This window comes from Danaus plexippus (genome assembly GCF_018135715.1).
Source record: "Danaus plexippus chromosome 3 unlocalized genomic scaffold, MEX_DaPlex mxdp_30, whole genome shotgun sequence".
Lineage (NCBI taxonomy): Eukaryota > Metazoa > Arthropoda > Insecta > Lepidoptera > Nymphalidae > Danaus > Danaus plexippus.
The window spans coordinates 1,006,938-1,027,382 of record NW_026869845.1 but is presented as its reverse complement, the minus strand read 5'-3'; the positions used below and the strand labels follow the sequence as shown (position 1 = coordinate 1,027,382).

Here is a 20,445-nt window from a genome sequence, read left to right as displayed (position 1 = left end):
TGTTTACGACAAGATGAAATGACTGTCTGACTTCTACATCTCGTGCCGTCATGTTAGAAGTAAAAATGTTGCACATTAAAATACGAGGTTAGCAAATAAAGGTTTTATTTTGATTGCAGACTGCTTGTAGATTTTTTGGCACAGCTTTATCTTGTTGAGTATAGTTTTCTTATCTAAACTCCTTCTATATTATTAAAGATATTGATAAAAATTTCTCTAATTTGGCGCCAACCTCCTGCCAGGAATCATTTATTTCTGGTAGCGATAATTTATATCTTCATTTTACCGGAATCATCATTAAATGTCATATTAGAATTATTGTAATTTACAATTTCGTTTAAATTATATTTTTCTTGTACATTTAATATGGTATAAATTTTATTCGGATTAAAAGTTTAGATAGTTAGTGATGGTTACCTCCACTTTTACTATCTACGATACGTAAAAACTGCCGAGTTGATTTTAAAATACAAAGGTTTTCATAATTTCATTTTAGAACTTCAAGAACAGTCATTAGTAGAGTGACAAACCAAGGTTGAAAGGCAAATCAAATATATCCATTAAAACTATTCAAAAGATATATGTTTTGTGGGCACATATTAATGAACGCGTAGCAATGGATTGCATACAAATTCTAAATATTCATATTTCAGGAATGGTTCCCGCGATAAACCAGTCATAACATAGTATATTTAGTTTTGATTTCTCGTTATTTTAATCATAAGAAACGAAACTGAGCCATGTCAGACTTTTTGGAAATAGTTTAACTGATAATGCATCTATTAGAAAATAGTTTCATACGAACATACCTGGTTTTTTGTATTCGTTACATATTTTGAGTATGTATTCCATAGTTGATAATGGTATGTTGCCGTCTAGTACAATTAATGGCGCCGTTTTCAACTTGTCTAGATGTTTTTTGACCTGGCAACAATAATCGATTAAAATACAAACAATAAGGATAATAATATTAAGCCCTTGAATACTTACGAGATCAATACTTATGCAGTCATGTATGTCCATATCTCCCAGTCCCAAAATACATTCACCTTTACCGTCAAAAACCGCGGCATATTTAGCTGTCCGCGCATTATTTATCACGCAACCTGTAGATATAATATATTATTTTTATATGTACATTAACCCTAATTATGAAATGGTCTGGTGTAGTGCAAAGTTAGCGTTTATACATTCTGTCGATGTATGAAGGTTACTTGATGATGAATATGAGTTCGGATTTAATCTGGCTAGGTCGGGTAAGAATTTTCGTATCTTGGAGAAGTCTATGCTTATAAAACCACCAATGCTTATTGCATCAAACTCCGAAATATTGGCTGAAAGTTCTAAGTCATTTTTACATTAAATATTAATGATTGCTAAGATTAGCAGTAAGTGAAAATTGAGTTTAGACTTAAGATAGTAAATTGTTACGAATAAGAGATGATGTTTGAGCCTCCGTGTAATTATCATTTATCGTGATAACTTTTAATTCTCTAATAACTTGTACCTAGTCGTTGCTTAGTGCTTATGTAAACTGTATAAAAGAATTAGATTTTAGATGTACCTAATAGATTGGTACATTCAACAATATTGTCTGAATATTCTCATAGAAAATATATAGTTAAATAAATTGTTCTTGTCTAGATATAATGATATGTGTATTTTTTCTTATTTTAATTAATAAACTGTAAGCCGTTCAGTAGTTGTTGCATGAACTTTCATCCATTCTCAACTCAACACACGCTCTCACACAAAGTCTATATAAATTAAGAATATAATTAGAGAATTGATTATTATATCCTATTGTTATTTCACTTGCCATCAAGTATCAATCCTGGTGCTATATTCTGCAAATAATTCCCGTCTTCATCATTTCCAATAGTCGTGAGCAGACGCACGCGACCATTTCGCATTCTCCATAAAGCCTCCGCGATATTCCTCCCAACGCCACCACCGCAATGTTCACTCTTACATGGGTGTGTGCTTCCGTCTTGCTATAAATAAAAAAAAAAATACAAAACTCATATCAGTCTTATTATTCAAATAATAAAAGTTGGAATGGATTATGGAATCCCTGTTTTATGTTTAAAGTCGTAAGTTATAAAATGACAAAGGGATTTAACGAAAGTTAAAGTTTAAAGAAAACGTAGTAAGTAACGTTAAACTTATGACAACATAAAAGAAGTCGTATATTTTTAGTGCAAGCCGTCTGCAAAGTTAACATTTGAGCGTGATTTAAAAAGATTATTTTACTGCATGCAATTATTACGTGAACGGCAACTTTATATAAAACATAACTTCGTTTATAATTTATAATGTTTTTTTTTTGTTATTTTACATATATTATCGGTTTAGAAAAATTCAAGTAGCAAACTGTAATTTTTTTAAATTTTAAATATATTATGTATCAACAAAGAAGTTCTATGGAAATTTTAATGATATTAATGTGAATGAAAGCATACAGTTATTTATAAAGAAATCCTAGAGCTGACAAGATAAGACTAGTCTTGATTAATTGCGATGCTTGGTAAGCCGACACCGCAAATCTAAGCTGGCCGAAATGTGAGCACCACATGCAGTATCGCTACCTCAATGTCAATTACAAGCATCAGAGGTCTTAAACAGAACTGTTTGATTTGAGTAATTAGTTCCTTGTTACTCAATAGCTGTCCAGAATGTAACGAATCAAAGTTATACGAATTACGTTTGACCGTTAGATATGTATTAAATTGCACGTTGCGTCTGGCTTTGACGTGAGTTCGACTGAACAATACGTCTCCACTGTAAAGCTTTTAGGATACGAGACTGCATTTAATAAATACGGTTCCGTGCAAATACAGATAACTTACTAGCTAGATAGTGTCTGAGGCCCCTCGTGTTAAATTACCATTTCGCTATGTCTATGGTGGTATGTGCCGTTGACCGCAGCGATGGTATCAAACGCACGCGATACGGAGTGCGGCGGTATATTATGCAATCTCCGTGGTTTTGCGCCCACTATAAATATTAATAATTTATGTGTGCCATGCCACAACTCTTTGATATTTTTTTTTTATAGTTTTAACATATCGAATAATTTCGAATGTAATGTAAATTTCAGTGTTGCCATATAAGATTTGCGATGCTGAAATTGGGAGGGTATGTAATATGTTTATGTTTAGAGATTGTGATTTATATCTCATCCCTTTATAAAGCTTTTCGAATAGAATTTTGTATAATAAAATGGTAATACGTTACATTGTATGTGTTTTATAGAACTGGTAACAATATCGGTTGCCGAATGGACGAATTCTACAATTTTACCCTCATTATAGCGAGTTTTAGCTAAGCATTCATATAATATGCTGTATTTTTTTCGTGTTTCTCGAAAATATAATTAGCAAATTTTTAATTGATGGAAGGAAAAAATCGATTTCTTTAAATCAATAACCCATTTCCAGACTTTTCTTTAACATTGTATTAAAGGACTTGAAGCGAAAAAGTTCTGTAAAAGCTATTTATATTTTCCTGTTTCGTTACAAACTTCCATATAAAAAAAGTTACATTAAAAGCTTCTGTGTTGACAGCTGGCGAAGTGATTGCACGACGTCTCTAGTCTGTACATTTATATGGAAACTTAAATATCTCTAGTTTTCAGTAATACAATTTTAAAATGCATTTCTTGTCCGCGTTTCGTGAATGGGTTTTCTGACGTGCGTACGTGACTTGTAACATAGATGTCATTTCGTATATCAGATTATTATAATATTATTTCGTCTGTGAATTGAATTAATTTATAAATATAAGAGAGACTCTAAATTGGATGTAAGCTAGACATTTAAGTCAAATTATTCTTCTTGTGCATTTCAATATACAATCCATATAACAGATTACGTTAATTGTGAAGACAAAATAACTTTGATATAAATTTTTTGATCTTACTAAATAGATACATAGGTACGAGAAAATATAGTTACTTAGATAGAGGCCCCTTGAACCTACAACTGAGTCGTAAGTCCCAGGCACTGTTGAAGCTCCTCTATCTGCAACACGATAGATCCGGCACCCGTATTGTGAATCTATGGAATGAGAGTTTCATGTCATAATTTATGGGTATGGGTCTTAAGTGGTAATTTCAGTTGTAATTATTGTATGTTTACACCTTGACTTAAAAATTCCCAAAATAACACACTCACCGATGTATGTATTGTATACAATTTTAAATGTATGTAGCTATAATGCAGGGTAAACGTAGGCTTTTGATCCCAAAACCCCATTGGATCTAAGGCGAATCCAGGGGTTAAGACAGTAATAAGCTCATGCTCTGAACTCTCAAGAGCGAGTGACCTCCGAAAGAAGACGTTCAACCTATTATTTTAACGTTACCTTAGTGATGGATTTTTAAAATTATTTTCCAGTCCAGAATCAATACCATCAGACGATTAAATTTTAAAATCGCAAAACGTATTCAAATAATTTAAAAAATATATAATATCAAACTAATAGTAACATTTACATGATTTGTATAGTTTTTAAAATTACCTATGTCTATTAGGGAATATTTTTCATATGGTAAAAGAAAACGTACAACAAGTGATTCATAGTAATATAACATTGTGGCATCGTTGTTTAGGAATACATATTAATTAATTATTGCTGAGTGACATCTAAAACTTTTATACTATTATATTCAATTCCTGTGGACCTTATACTTTCCGATATATAAATCAATACATTCTTTAATTTAAATAAACATTGGTGGCGCAGTGTACGAACAAGCAAATATATATATATATATATATATATATATATAAATAATCGCAAATTATGTGAAATAAAAAAATATAAAGCTCATAATAGGTATAAGTCAAAAAGGAATAACAGCCTGTTTAGTGTGGCAACGCAGAGTCAAGGTACGGATACATAAAAAACTTAAATTATCATTTATCAAGAAAAACCTGATTTTTTTTACTATTTTTGAAAGTATGCAATGGCTTCACACTGAATTTTTTTTTATATAGATAAAAAATTCTTTAATACTTACATGACAGTTTAATTGTGTCAAAATAACAGATTCAATAAAATCATTAAATTTATATTAAAAAATAAAAACGTTGACATTGGCAAAATATTCCACGATCCCAGTCCAATCAAAGTCATAGAATAAAAAATAAAAAATAAATTTACATTTCTAAAAATTATGAAAAACCAACGGTTATTTCATAATTTGTTTTTTTAATATATAATAAATCTAGTTGAACTTTTTTGTTTGTTTGTCCAATATAAACTTTGGAAGTGCTGAATACATTAAATAAAATCATACACTGTCTTGTAAAACAGATAATTCAAATAACACAAATAAGTATTTAAAAAGCAAAAATATTCTTTAGGAAGCTTCTAGAAATAACCAATGATTTCGAAGTTATTAAATTGTATATAAATAAAAATTTAAAATATTAGCGAAATGTGATATAGAAATCGATTTATATTTTTATGTCATGAAATAAATATTAATAATATGAAGGTTATTTATTGTTATATTCTTTTTAATTTGTGCCAAATCTAAACTAGTACATTTTATTTTATTTGAAAGTTCGTATTTCGAAATTACAAATTAAAAAAAGGCTCTTTTTGTTATTAAATAAATGATGAATTCGAATACCTCGCAGTAAGGGGTAGTAGTTTATAATATCAGGAACACATAAATAGACAAATATGTTTATGACTAAACGAAACATTAACTCCGTACTAAGTTAAAAACCCACGGCATCTGAGTCACGCTCGCATTCATAAGGTTTTTCCGATAAAATCCAGGATTAATTTATAAGGATACTTAGTTTTTGAAATTTAATTAACTTATATAATTACTACCAAAAATAAATTAACGAACGTCAAAACGTCAAAATTAGTTAAATGTGTCTTGATTAGTTGATTTATATCCCTTTTCAGTACACAATATAAAAGAATCTCTAGTATTGTTATAACAAAATAACTGTACCTTATGAAATTTACGTTTTCATTAAAGCGAGACAGATTTGTGAGTTTTCTATATTGTTGTTACTAAATATAGAACTCGTAAAGTATCGCTCGAAGAAATTTTCTTTAACAACATTTTACCGAAATCATAAAATCATTGCGGCTCAGAGATCCAAGCGTAGCTTACACAATCCATATAAAATATACTTATCACTCTCACGACTGAGTCTCTCTGACAATAAAAGGAAGTACTATATTTAAATATATATATATATATAAAAATTAAACTATTTTCATTTGTATCATTTAATTTGGTGCAAATCAACGTCCAATAAATAAGGATTAGGTAAAAATTCTCTCGTTATACATTCTGCTAAATAAAATTTGTTGTGAAACTAGAATTTACAGTTTTTGGAAATCTAGTTAAAACTTTTGAGAGCACTATGAAAAGTTTGAATATAATATTTAGTCGAATTGAATACGTACGTAAATTGAAAGGATTAGAATCTAACTTTAGATTTTCAGTTCCACGAAACGTTTGAACGTTTTATGTAACGAAGGTTAATACGATCGGAAAATTAATTTATTATATTACAAAAATGAAAATGACTATAATTTTAAATAATGATGTTTGTTACAGTATCTTTAAGGATGTTTAATTAACAATTATTAATAAAATGGAATTTTATTTTTTTTATTTCTTCGCATATTTAAAAGATTTATTAACAATCTCGTTTTAAAGACGTATGAGTCCATTAAAGTGTATTGGATATTATTTTGGCATCAAACAGTTGGTTTTTCAATGCTTTTCTTTTGTGGGAGGGCGCTAGGGGGCGCGGTATCGAGCGTGGGCGCGCCGCCCCGCGCCACTGAAGCCCTAACAGGCAGTCTGACGACAGTCTCCGAGCGCGACGCCGCTTTCACAGCTCGCAGACTATCACAAGTGCATATGACAATACAAGTTTTATATTTCACATCACGTGCTATACTAGCGCCATCTTAAACTCAAATTTAAAATTTTTCCCAGTGACATTTATTATCGTTTCCGCCAAAACTTATAAAAAAAATTGTGCTGAATTGAAATGATTTGTGACGGCAGATAAGTGTTTGTCGAATATATTGGGTGGCGGCGGTACGTCTACGTCATGATTTTAGGTACGTGGTATGTAAGATTGCTGTAAGTTTGTTGAATAAGAGACTTGCTCTAAGATGATTGATGTAATTAAAATATAGTAATAAGTGTACCTACGTCTTGAGAACTAATAGAAGAAGTGGCAGCTTAAAATGACATAATGATCACAAGAAAAAGATAAAATCCTATAAATACTAGGCTTGGAATGAAAAATATTTAGTTCATTCATTGTTTTACTAATTTATTTAATTATTTAAAAAAAATATACACATAAAAAACTGACTAATAACTATAATAATATTAATTTACTCCACTATTTCTGCTGTTTAAAAAAATAAAATAAATTATATAATCTTATAAATAAGTTGTACGGAATAAATCATATACGTCAATATTAAACACAAGTCGTTTTAATTATACGAATGGCAACATCGCCATAATTGTTAATTGTAAGATAGCGCTGATGTTCTGAGACCCTCAATTTCATTAAATATTTATAATAGAAATAATAAAGGAGTAACTGGGTTGTTTGCTTTAAATAAATTATATTCACCCTCAGGACAAGCCACCTAATGACCAAACTAAGGCTCTACGTCTTGGGGAAATCTTGAATTATTTGTTATTTCGTCAGATTTTGAAACATCCATAGAGATTTAACGGAGAGCCTATAAATTTGAGGTGCGTTCTTGAATAAAGGTTCTAGAAATTGGTCATTTATATTGTTTTTACTTTGAGGTTGGATACGAATAGTATAAAGGAAAGTTTTCGATGTTTCATGTCTTTTTGGAGTGATGTCTTTTAGTTTTTGATTCAAGTTTTACGTCTTAAAAACCATATTTGGATACAAGTGTGTCGTTTAAAAGATAATTATAATCAATTTGAGATACATATTGTCTATTTTATATTAAATATATACCAAATTTATTTGACGTTCACGTTACGAAGTAAATTATTTGATACCTTTCTCACAGATTCCCTAAATACTTTTTATTATATAGTTCACATTTAATGTTTTTGTTCTTAGAACTCAACATTTTTACGCAAAAAGGACAGTGAGCTTCGTTTTTGTAAAAAAATACGCCTTTCCCGAATATTCTGTATAATAGAGAAAAAAAACATTGTTTCTGAATACGTTAAAGTGAATCACCGCTGTGTTTGTTCGTATCAAAGGTAAAGCTTACCTTATTTTATAATTATGCTTTGAATTTTAGGATTTTGCGTCGTGTTTCCAATTAGCCTCTAACCAAACATGTTCATATAAGTATCCCTCTTAATTTTTCTAGTGTAGATCACACAATACATTGTGTGCTCTTTGTGTTCCAAGGTAATAGGTATACAAGCTCTACGTTATTTCAATTTAATAATCAATACTGATTATCTTTGAAATATAATGAAAAAATCCTTATACGTTTTATTATAACACATAAAAATATAACTTATATAGTATATAAACTATCTGGCCTCATTAACAAATTGTTCAATCCATTCCTGAAATAAAAAATGTTCTATTAAGAAAACTTATTAAAATGAGATAAATGATGTTGAAGGTTAATTGGTCGTGAAATGTTTTAATGTGAAGCCATGCTCTACTCCAGATTAATTTCCTAAAACGCTTACGTATTCCGGAAAAAGGTTCTCTCTAGGGAAAAAATCTTTACCTTTCTTTCTTTAGTATTCTGTAGTTGCTAAAAATGTCTTGTATGTATCTTAAAAGTCCGAGGTAGCTTAGAAATTTTCTATAATTATCATTATAGAAAAGAGATAAATAGTACGGTTTTCTTCACGTTAACAACGTAATAAACTAGAATGCATTTATTATAATAGAAGTATTGAAATTTTTATCATGAAAGGTTTTATTTTCAACAGTGATAATTAATGATTACCAAGATCGTAAAAAAAAAATGACAATATATGAGTGTAATTTATCCTTTGTCATTGGCTGATAAAGGTCGATCGAATGACAGGTAAAGTATCAATTAATCACTAGTGTCTCAGTCGATATCTTAACATCAAGGTGAAAACTATACTAGAAGGTCTTAAAATATCTTTTACATTGACTAGAAACGTGACGTAAGAATAATTTAGGTTTAAAACGAGATTTGAAATAACACAATATAGATTCCTTCTGTTTTATCTTCTTTAGGTCTAAGGAAGATATAGTTATTTGGAATTGAATAACACTCTGCAGTTGACAGTTCAATCACACCGTTTTCTGTTCCGATATTAAATCGTTATTTACTTAGTTCAACGTCACTACACACATATTAATAACAATATTATTTCTCAATACTACAAACGCATTGAATTTGTGTGTCATACTAATGAAGCACATGTTTATTCAATGTTAAAGATTGTATTATACAAAATAAGGAAATTAAAGTATCGAGGACATGACAGTATAGTTATCTTATTGGCATCTTAAAACTTGGCTTCACCAGTTTTAGAACTCTAGTTTGTGTTTTCGTTACAACAAACATTTTATTGGCGTTGTTAAAAAGTGTGTCGATGATAAAAGATGGCTGAAGTGTCAATTATTTCAAAAATTCAGTTATAATTTAACCTATACTTTATTACATTTTCACTGACATCTTAATGTTTATTTTTAATCATTCTGAAACTTTAATGTTCCGAATAGGAAATGTTACATAAAATGAAACTGAGATTATTTACTGCTTAATTTTAAATCCCACACGGACATTGACCAAATTGTAAAGCATGGTAATTATTACATTATATTATCATTCTTGGCTGCTTGAACAGTGACTTAAGGATGAAGGGATTTATTTTCATATTACATAATACCTTAACCGTCATAAAATGAAACCCCATGGAACTCGCCGATAAACATCATGTTTAGGTTTTGTATTGAGGTTAAAACAAAATGGCCGTATATTATAAAATGCAGCTTTCACCTGACGGCCAACTATTAATGGAACAGTAATGGCGGGCCATTAATCGTCGATGTTGACTTTTGATAAATTGTTAAAATTTTATTGGCTGGAAGTGAGAGATTACTTCATTAGGTGAGCTGTTTAATGTATAAAGGAATTTGTAAACTATTTTATCATTTATTAATTGAACATCTCTTGACTTTCATCGACCAGATCATAGTTGATAATGCCAAAATACTTTTTGGTCCGTATTTTTCACATAAGGACCATCCACTTCTGTAAGATTTTGGAGATTTCTAGACATATTTCAAGTAAATAGCCACAACTACTACCATTGTTATAATTAAAATTGTATGAGGAACTTATTTAGTACACTTCTGGCAAAAGATTTAAACTATTCGTTTAAAAATTTTACTATGGATAAGTAAGCTCAATTTTCTGGGACATCGGTTTTATGCATCTCTTGAGATTTGGCCAACGGAATCAAGTGAGCGGTCACAAAAAAAAAAAATTTTGGGGCAAAAAAATGTTATTTCAGTAATTCTGACTTACAAAAATATGTGTACTACAAAACATATTGCAAGCTTAAGCAGGGTTAGTTTATAAACAGAGACATCTAGTACGAATAAGAAATCATTAAAATTCAAAATTTTACCGAGTCTTAGCGTGTATTTACTTTTTATATTATTATATCTACTGTTATATCTACTGTTTATTTTAAATAAAAAGGCGTTTTTACTTTGTAGATATATAACTTGTTCCCTTATCGAATAAACCTCTCGTTTCTCCTATGTAACTTTTACTCTTTTATTAATTACGACGAAGTTTCAGTTATTAATATTCATTGAAACTTAATTTAAAGTTACTATGTACATAAAGTACGCTAATGTATGAACTTTAAACATCGTTTTCCAATATTGGTAATCACATTTCATATTTTGAAAGTATTTGCTGGACTGTATGACGTGATTCTGTCTTTAATAAATTGAATAAAAACATTACGCCAGCGATCCTCCCTAGAGTTTAGAATTCTTAGAATCTTGAATGTACGAATAAATAAATACAAAGTTATTTACTCTAGAGATACATACGTAACTAATAACTTGACGGATGAGCACTGTCATTAGTACATATGCGTTTATAGAATGAATATTAGATGTGTTGTAAATTATTAATAATCAATCTCTCTTACACTGTATAATTTGTAACAACAACATACTACTTATAAGTTATTATTAAAAAGTTTTAAATGCCTTTCGATTTATTTCGTCTGTCTAATTAGTTTTTTATTTTAAAATTATTAATGTCAATTTTATTTCATAATTCTTTGGTACGTGAGTCTTATCATCACGTTCAGTGTCATTTCATCAGTTTAAAATTTTTAGAGACAGGTAAAAATATTACTCTAGGAGAGTTGTCACATTTTACTGACAGGTCTTCTGTCACTTCTAGCTTCATTTCTGTTATTTATTCTTTAGCGAAAATATCAAAAGAAAGTCAAGATTTATGAAAATTTAAATTTATATACACTGTGTGATGCAGTTGAAGTAATTTGAATCAATATGGATGGAGCGATGACTATAACATTTAATCACAACAATTTGTTTTAATGTAAAAAAAATATATGTGTCGGAATGTTAAATAGATTTTAATTGCTTATTTCGGTAACGGACGTAAAACTATATCTGTTTACCTAATATTTTATGTTGGGGAATTCGTTGACACCAAAAATCGTCATTAGTGGAGAAAATGAAAGAACCACGGGATTTTATTTATTGTAGTGTTTTAAATTGCGGTTAGTGGCGTTCAGGTCATGTGTGTAAGCTAGACTGATGCTGTATCACCTTCCCGGATCAATTACAACTATTTTAGACGAAAATCTAAACGTCTCTGGTTCTGTCAGTTTGATTCCATTTCTCCCCCATATTCTTATAGCTCCTGGTGAAACAACACATTTTGGGTAGCAACTTCTTGTGTCCATGTATGAACAAATGTTAACCTATCCGTCGTACTTAAATATTTGTGGGTGAAAAAGACACCAACAGCTACTTATAATAATGCCTACTAAATTTGAAACGGTTACATTTATAATAATTTATTTGATAAGCGTAACGTTTCAGTTATTTGGTTAGAGATTTTAACTTTTTTATTTTAGTTTATTGATCTATTTATTGGTTCTTCTCTGTTTTATTTTGAAAAATTATATTGTTTTCGTCTTCAATTTTCAACGGTTGTTATTGCATTTTTCTTTTAAAACGTTTTTATTATTTAACATTAAGTTTAATATTATAGAATTATTTGTTATCATTCTGGGTCGAACAACACCTGGTCATAATAATATTTTTACTACTGCAATTTATATCGAAGTTTATTTTTAATTATTTACATTAATGCGCTTCTAAAATTTAAAAGCTCTTGGAAATGCAAAACTTAAAGAGTTAATATTAAATGTGCTAACGTTATTGATATTGTTTGCACATATTTTATAGATGAAATTAATTTTTTTTATATGATATGATAATTATAATACTTTTCTTTAAATAATACGAGAATAATAACAAGAGAATTACTATTATACTTTCGTATAATACATTTATAAAACGAGGTATTTTTTGTATGCTTAACTTAAGTTTTCATTGGCACATACAAAATCGCGAGTTAAGTTTTCCATTTATAAATCTTAATACAGTATATTATTGTAGGTTATCGAATGGAAAACTGGACACTCTCCGCACGTAGTGCGAGGATGCGAACGTGTGCTAAGCATATCGAAACAAAGAAACAAATTCATATTCTGTGTTTGAGGACTCGATGATGGAGCTTATATATTATATTAATATTCTACCTCCAGTAATAACCTTCTTGGTGATTTCTTGCTAATGATCTTTAGTTTATAATTATATTGTACGATACTACTTAGTCGGTGTAGCATGTAATGAAAATTATTAATATTATATTTATTTAAATGTATACTTTGGTTTTGTTAAAAATCTAACAGATAACATATATGTACATTTCAAATTTTCTCGTCTATAATATGAGTAGGATTCATGATTCCTTTTTATGGCTTTGACCTATTTCCTTATTTAAATTATGATATCGATGTTCCTCTGTGGCCAAAAAAAGTTGTCTGATATTTCTGTTATTAGCATTGAACGTTATCAAATTCTGCAAGGTGATTACAAATTAAAGAGGTCGTAAATTGAATATATATATATATATATATATATATAATATATAAGAAAGTAATAAATAGCATTACCGCTTCGATTCTTCCGCCTATTTTTCGTATGAGCTATGTGGAGTTTATGAAAAATATAATGTTATGCATGAAGACAATTTCTTGTGACAATACAGATAGCAATTATTGAAGTCTGACAGCAAAAACAAAAATACAATTTAACACATATATATCAAAATTATAAGTTTATAAGTTTTGGCAAATCCTATCACATACATTGTTTTATAATATCTACGGACAAACAACAATAATCCCACATCTAGTATACATTTTCATGTTTACAAAGTTAAAAATATAATTGTTTCGTTCGAATATTTGAGTATTATCCTTTAAATTGAGCCCAGTTGGTGTTTTTGGGTTAACATAAAAAAGATCGAAGTTATTGGATACGGGTAAATTGAGGTTCACTAGAAAAATAACCACGATGGATTAATATATCCCCTTAGAAAACGCGTGCTTGTAAAATTTTTGTCTAACTTTCTCATCTTTCTAGTGAGTGTTTAAATATACTTTTAATATAACATATTTTACATCGTCCATGTTATATGTTACGTTTATTAATTATGTATGTACACATATTGATGATATCTAAAACATGATATTCAAACTTTAAAAATATAATATAATTTTTATATAAAATTAATCGATAGCAAAATATGAATCTGAAGAAGTGTAGAAGTAACTTATAATGTACGAAGCCAAGACATTTTTTGGCTACCAGCCACGTTATGATCCCTTAAGTTTCATCGTGGAAACTTATTTAAGCTCACAGAAAGTCAAAAGTAATTCTATATAAATTTAATATCGTTGTGGCTGAACTAATAATGTAATTCTCTGGGTAATCCCTTCCCATTAGGACAGATTCAATTAAATATACAAATGAAAATAAATTGAGCTTGACACAAAATATGAAAAGTCTTCGAGACCAGAATATGATTTTCCCATAATATTACATAGCGTATTGTTATATTTAACTGGAGCACTAACTTAATGTTTGATATGATAAGGCCTGTTGTAAGTTCCGCCCACGCAGCATCAACAAAAGACGAGATATTTCCTATGGCTAAGATTTATGTATGTTCTGTGACTTCAAATTGTGAGCTCATCTTAGCGTTGGATGTTTTCATTGGATCTTTTCCTTGTTGTCGAATACGTGAGAATAGATTAATTATTACATCTTTATGATATCATGTTATATTGAATGAAAAAAAATTGTTTAAATTGAAAAGACATTTAATTTTTGTCCTTTTTTTATATAAATCATTAATAAATAATTGATAGTCACGGAATTTTTAATCAAAAGAAAATTAATAAGATAATATAATATTAATTATTCATACTAAGATATCGGCTACCATTTACCTTACTTCCCTATTGCTGTGTTGAAAAATATAAATATGTATGTATTTAAAGAGAAAAATGTAGGAAAATTCTGTAGCAATTATTACAATCAATCTGTGGGTGTATTTATTGTATGAACCAGAACTAAAGTGCCGCATCACGGCGTGGTTGGCAGTTGGAAGGTTGCCAAGCCAGCGTTCATCGCTTGCTGCGCTTAATCGCCACCACTTTGCGTCTTCATACAACAATTAACTGAAAACACTTTGATTCCATGTCTTAAGTAAGTGTAACTAAATGTATTTATCAAGCGCATAAAATACTCTCATAGTTACTGTAATATAATTATCTCAACATATTGTATACTATGACTTCTTAAGTCAATCGTAGCGAACTCGCCTCGTCTTCCCTCTGGCTGGGACTTGGGAGGTATGCTTTAATCATCTGAGAACGTCCAAAAGGAATGAAGGCATATTCATCCTTCCTCAACTATATATAAGATAGAAAACTCTTTGAAAAAGGATGAGAAAATACTCCTACGAAGGGCTGAAATGAGTTACCCTTAATCATAATACATTCCATGTAAATAGGACGAACATTATTGTAAAGAGTAATCTTATCTTACTTCACGTTATGTCAATAGGTTAGAATGAGACATCTTTCATACGAATAGAAAAGGGTAGAAGGGACGTAACACATTCTCCAATAAATTAAGTTGTCAGGCTCGATACATCCTATTTATCATATACTAAAACGAGGTCAATACCTATTTCTGTACAAATATATATAATAATAACAATTTATTAAATTAATAAGATATTTACATTTAACCGTCACTAACTTTTAGAATATAACAAATTCTATTATATTATTAATAATATATTAAGTTTTATAAATATATTTATTCGAAAAGATTTTTGAAATTAATTATATCACATGTATAAGCAAAACAGACACTAACAGATTTTTTCTATGTTTTTTCAGCTGTTTTAAAATGTCACCCAAGATTCTGCCATATATATATATATATATAGTTTCTATAGATTTTATTTGTATGTCGTCATAAATAAAGAAAATATAATTAAACTTACATTGAATTATTTTGCAAAAGTTAAGTTCTCCTGAATATTGTTCTAAGATTCTATCAAAGATTGAGATTTGCAAAAGAGATATCACTTCTACAATTCTGATTTTCGTTTATATTTAACGTAAATAATGTAAAGTTTTTAATTTTATTTCACTTTACTTGCTAAGTGTAATGTATTTAAAAGTTTATTACCACAGTTATTTATTCTTAAACATTTTTTTCATTTGGATATTCTCTAACTATTTTGTTCGCTTTGATGTGATTGCTTTATTGAATTTAATTGCTATCAGTTGTTATCATTTTTTGCATGAAATAATAGTATTGGCATCGTTGAAATAAAACATGACAAGCATCGAACATAACATCAGAGCTATGAAAATGTTTGATGAATTCTGAACATTTATCTATTAGTTGCGGATTAATTATTGTGAAAAATTTAACAAGATTTTTTTTTAGGACGCTACACAACCAAAAATTTATTTATAAATTTTGTCAAATAGGTAAATTCTTTTACTCGATATACATGTAGGAAACTTTCGATGTTTTTGATTGGCAATGCTCAGAAGAAAAACATCATATATTGTTGTTTTAAAATATAAATAGAATAATAATAGAAGTAAATATCGACGCACAGATAATAAAGATTTCCTTCTGTATTTATTTTGGCTGTTTATATCAAAATTTTATTACTATTATTCTAAATAATATTTTCCTGACTCAATGATTTTCGCAGATGCATTCCCGTTTGCGGAGGTAATATTTATATCAATCTACGAGTTATTCTTATACGAAAGAAAATAACTTTCTTTTTTATCAACCTGTAATGTATTATATATATTGTTAAATACTTCAAACGGTCTGTATGTATAAATGTTAAATGAGAATTGACACATATTGATTACACATTGAATACGGGTGTCCTCAATATCACAACCCTCTCCACGAAATCGGTATTCGTTATACGTAATTATTAGAGCTTGACGGACTCAATAAAATGTTTTAAATGACAGAAGATTACGATATTTAAGTGAATATTTGATAACATATAAAATAAAGACAGAGTTTTTGTTCGAAGTTTTACAAATTATCGATAACGTAACATTAAAATGTGTCGTTTGTCGAAATTCAAATAAAAATGTAATCAAAATTTACTTTCTGAAGGAGTTAAATATAAAACATAATATTTTCACATTTACGAAACTCACAACAAATTGTAGGATCGAGGGAAAAAGAGTGTTTGGTGGGAATGTGGTATGGAAGATGTGAAGACAAAACTTTGGAGGAATTAACTTTGGAACCTGATTTGTCTTGGGCCACCTATATATGTATGTACCGTGAGAATGGCATACAACATATCGCAGGTGACAGAATAGCATTATTTTATTTTGAACAAAAATGACAGAGTATTTTTAAATTTATCAAACAGTAAAATCGTTAATGATGTTTATAGTCTATACAAAAATAAAAAAGTATAAAACATAACAATGCCTACAATGATACCTCCTCTTCTACTATATTTCCGGAGTGACATAAAAAATAACTAGGACGTCTTCATCTGTCATGTTACCAAATTAATATAAAATTAAGTACAGCGCCATAAACTTGAAATTGTCTGCTAGAGTAAATTACTGCAGTCTTTATGCCAAGTTCCGTGAATTTTCAGGTTAACTCTCGACTTTAATAAAAACAGAATGTCTTTTTAAAATGTTATTGAAAAATTCACACCTTAATTGTTTTTTATCTTAACGCATACATAGGTGTTACTATGAAAAGTTACAACTGTTACTATAAATACAACTATAGAAATATTAAGACTATATTTATTTTATTCTATACTATAGTTATAAATAGAATTAATTAAGTTGTCAATGGTATTTGATCTTTTATTATAATTAGTGAACGTCTTGGACGTGCATCATACCGTGGGTATTGGTGAATTTAATAGTTATTGAATTTGCATTGCTTGTGAAATCAGGTTCGATCCACTCTTCCTTTTGAAGGTTACATGTGGACTGGAGACGTTTGTTACGTGAAGAATGACGTAAGGTATTCAGATGAATACCGGATGGTCATTTATCTTACAATAAGCTTTGTTGTAACATACAAATATAAATGATTAAGAGGTCGTATAATATTTAAATATGTGTATATATAATCTGTATTTGAATATTTCTGTTTATATTATAAACGTTCTGAAAACACTATTGAGGTTTTATTAAATATATGACATTACTTGAATGTATCATAAAATTAAATTTATAGGATTTTAATAAATAAAGCGTAATGTTATCCTTAAATATGTTTTGTTATTGATGATCGCATGTTCTAAATAACATAAATGGTTCATATAATTGTTGATTGTAACTATTTTCATAAACTTACCATCCTTGACACAACGAACGTACAAATCAGACATTTTTTGCAGACTTGTTGTTCATAGAATAAATAAATACTCCAAATTTGAACAAATTAATAATAAAAATTTAGTATTTTCTCAAATATTATGCACTTTTTTGTATAAAATAATTATTTTCTTTTTTATGTATGGCTAAAAAAAATTGTGAATTGATGTCAAAGTGAAAATGTGGTTCTCTCAATTTGAGAGTTAAATAATATAAAATAAGTGTTTAATTTTATTATTGTCATCGAAGTAACAGTAAATTTTATATAAAGTGACGTATTTATATATTAAAGTCGGAAATAAAATATATAACTACTTACTTTGTCATCTTATTTATAACTTATTGTATATAATAAATACATTTTCATAACTTATTGTATGTAATAGATATTAATTGTGAGTTAATAATACACAATTAGTTCTAATATATTAGTTTTTCATATTAAATTAACATTAAATGTTTTTTTTTTTAATATTTAGCAATTCTTCATTTCACATAATTATAACTTATAAGAGATATTGTAAAAACTCTTTCGTTATAATACCTTTTTAGTTTAACAACGTCACTTTAAAAAAAAAAAAATTTTTTGCGGTTTATTCTTATAGGGATAATTGACTTTTTAACCAAATATAATCATAGTATTCGTTACAAAAATATTATAAGGTTGATACAAATCGTGATTTTAATGTGTGTAATGATGGACTAAGTGGAATAAACGGATGAATGAGTATATAGAACGTAACTAAGCTACTGTTTTGCTATACTTTAACTAACTGTGGGGTTTAGTTTATTAGATGAACACAGATAAATTATGGTTCAATTTAAGTTACGTAAGAATAATTCTTGTTCTTATAAAGAACGACGTAGAATATTTATTAGTGAATATATTTTTTTTGTAAAACATACATATATTCGTTCAATATATGTTTTAAAATAAAATAAAATCTTCGTGGACTTAATATACAAAGAAATGGGAGCTAACGGAAGGAATAATATCTATTTCTTTAGCACTATTTAGTGTGTATTAGCATAACAGTCTTATTTTAGGCGATATTTTATTTCAGGAACAGGTTCGCTGTGTTACAATTACTTTGAACAAATCGTTCTCAAACATACGTAGGTAGCGTGTCCTCCAGGCAACCGCAATTTGGTGCCTCGGTGGATGTGACACAGATAATTTCCGAAATAACCATTCCCGGTCAGAATCTGGTTCATTCGAAAGGTCAGGGCACCACCCTAACGAATCCCCATGATGCGAACCACCACCGCTATGATGGCGCAACGCGACATTATCCGACCAAGTGGGAAAATCACCTAAGTAGGAGTTATTGTCGTCTGCGGAAGCAATCCTAATTTTAATGGTTTTACTTCATAAATCATACAAATTGGGGTTGACGCAGATTTATATGTAAAAATTTGGATATACTAATTCTTCTCTGTGTTAAATTCTCTAGGATTTCGGTAGCATTGGAAGCTTCTATTTTAAATATTACGTGAACATAAGTATAGTCTATTCAGGTCGCGTTAAATGATAGCACCTTACTATAAAATCTATCTACAACCGTGAAACGAGCCGTGGCACGCAACTTTATGGGCTTGTTTATTTTTATGCTGTGGCGTCAAAATCATCGTGACCATAAGGCGTACGCCGGAAGCCACACTTCGTTTAATCCACGGTTATTTTATCAAATGCTGTAAATCGGATATGCGGAGGTGATGAATATTTTTTCAGATGTTTATCAGATAAGAACGTTTAAAGTTAAATATCTCACGCACATTTAGTGTAACGTTCGGCTTATGTTGTACGACGCCATTGATTAATTATTTTAACGATTCAGAGCGTTTGACTTATAAAATTGTAGTAATGAATTAGGATTATTTTTCCTTATTTTATACAAATTGAATTAATTTTTCGTTTCAAAAGATTAATTTGTAATCTTTTCTAGCCATTATACGAGATTTTATTCGTATATTATTTTGTTACGAGCAATTTCACCAGCTTTACTACTAAATATTTCAGTAATCTTTAAATAACTGTAAGATTTAAATAAATTTATAATTTAATTAAATCCTTTTTAATTACGTAATTTGATTTTTATTTTTAAATAGTCTTTTTAATTATTTAGCAGTGAGCGGGAGGTAAAAGTTATATTAGCTCTTAATATATATGTTTGCATTATTGTTAAACAATTATTTGTATATTAAAAATAAAAACGACAATATTTTTCATTTAATTTCATTTTCCCGTATATTTTCATGACATTTATAAATTACTGTTAGATATATGTATGTACATTATCATTACTTTATCATTAGCAACGTTGATAGGAAGTCGTATAGTGTGAGACTTCAGATTTCCGCTTGGATTATCCGATGCTTTAGTTATTTTTGTCTGGCAA

The 20,445-nt window shown here is 28.9% G+C and overlaps 2 protein-coding genes across 3 annotated transcripts in view; one reads left to right on the top strand and one right to left on the bottom strand.

Moving 5' to 3' along the window:
* LOC116769214 (uncharacterized) overlaps window positions 1-20,445 on the bottom strand; it is an 89,235-nt gene that overhangs the window by 13,783 nt on the left and 55,007 nt on the right. The window contains exons 8-10 of the mRNA XM_032660256.2: window positions 1,820-1,994; window positions 991-1,106; window positions 810-924 (exon numbers count right to left, since the gene is read on the bottom strand). Of these exons, the coding sequence (XP_032516147.2) occupies window positions 810-924; window positions 991-1,106; window positions 1,820-1,994 (406 nt within the window). The remainder of the gene's footprint in view (window positions 1-809; window positions 925-990; window positions 1,107-1,819; window positions 1,995-20,445) is intronic.
* The window catches only part of LOC116769296 (CD82 antigen-like), a 44,818-nt gene continuing 31,211 nt past the window's right edge, over window positions 6,839-20,445 (top strand). For both annotated transcript variants that reach the window (XM_061526855.1, XM_061526854.1), the window contains exon 1: window positions 6,839-7,110. The gene's annotated coding sequence lies outside the window, so the exon portion shown is untranslated. The remainder of the gene's footprint in view (window positions 7,111-20,445) is intronic.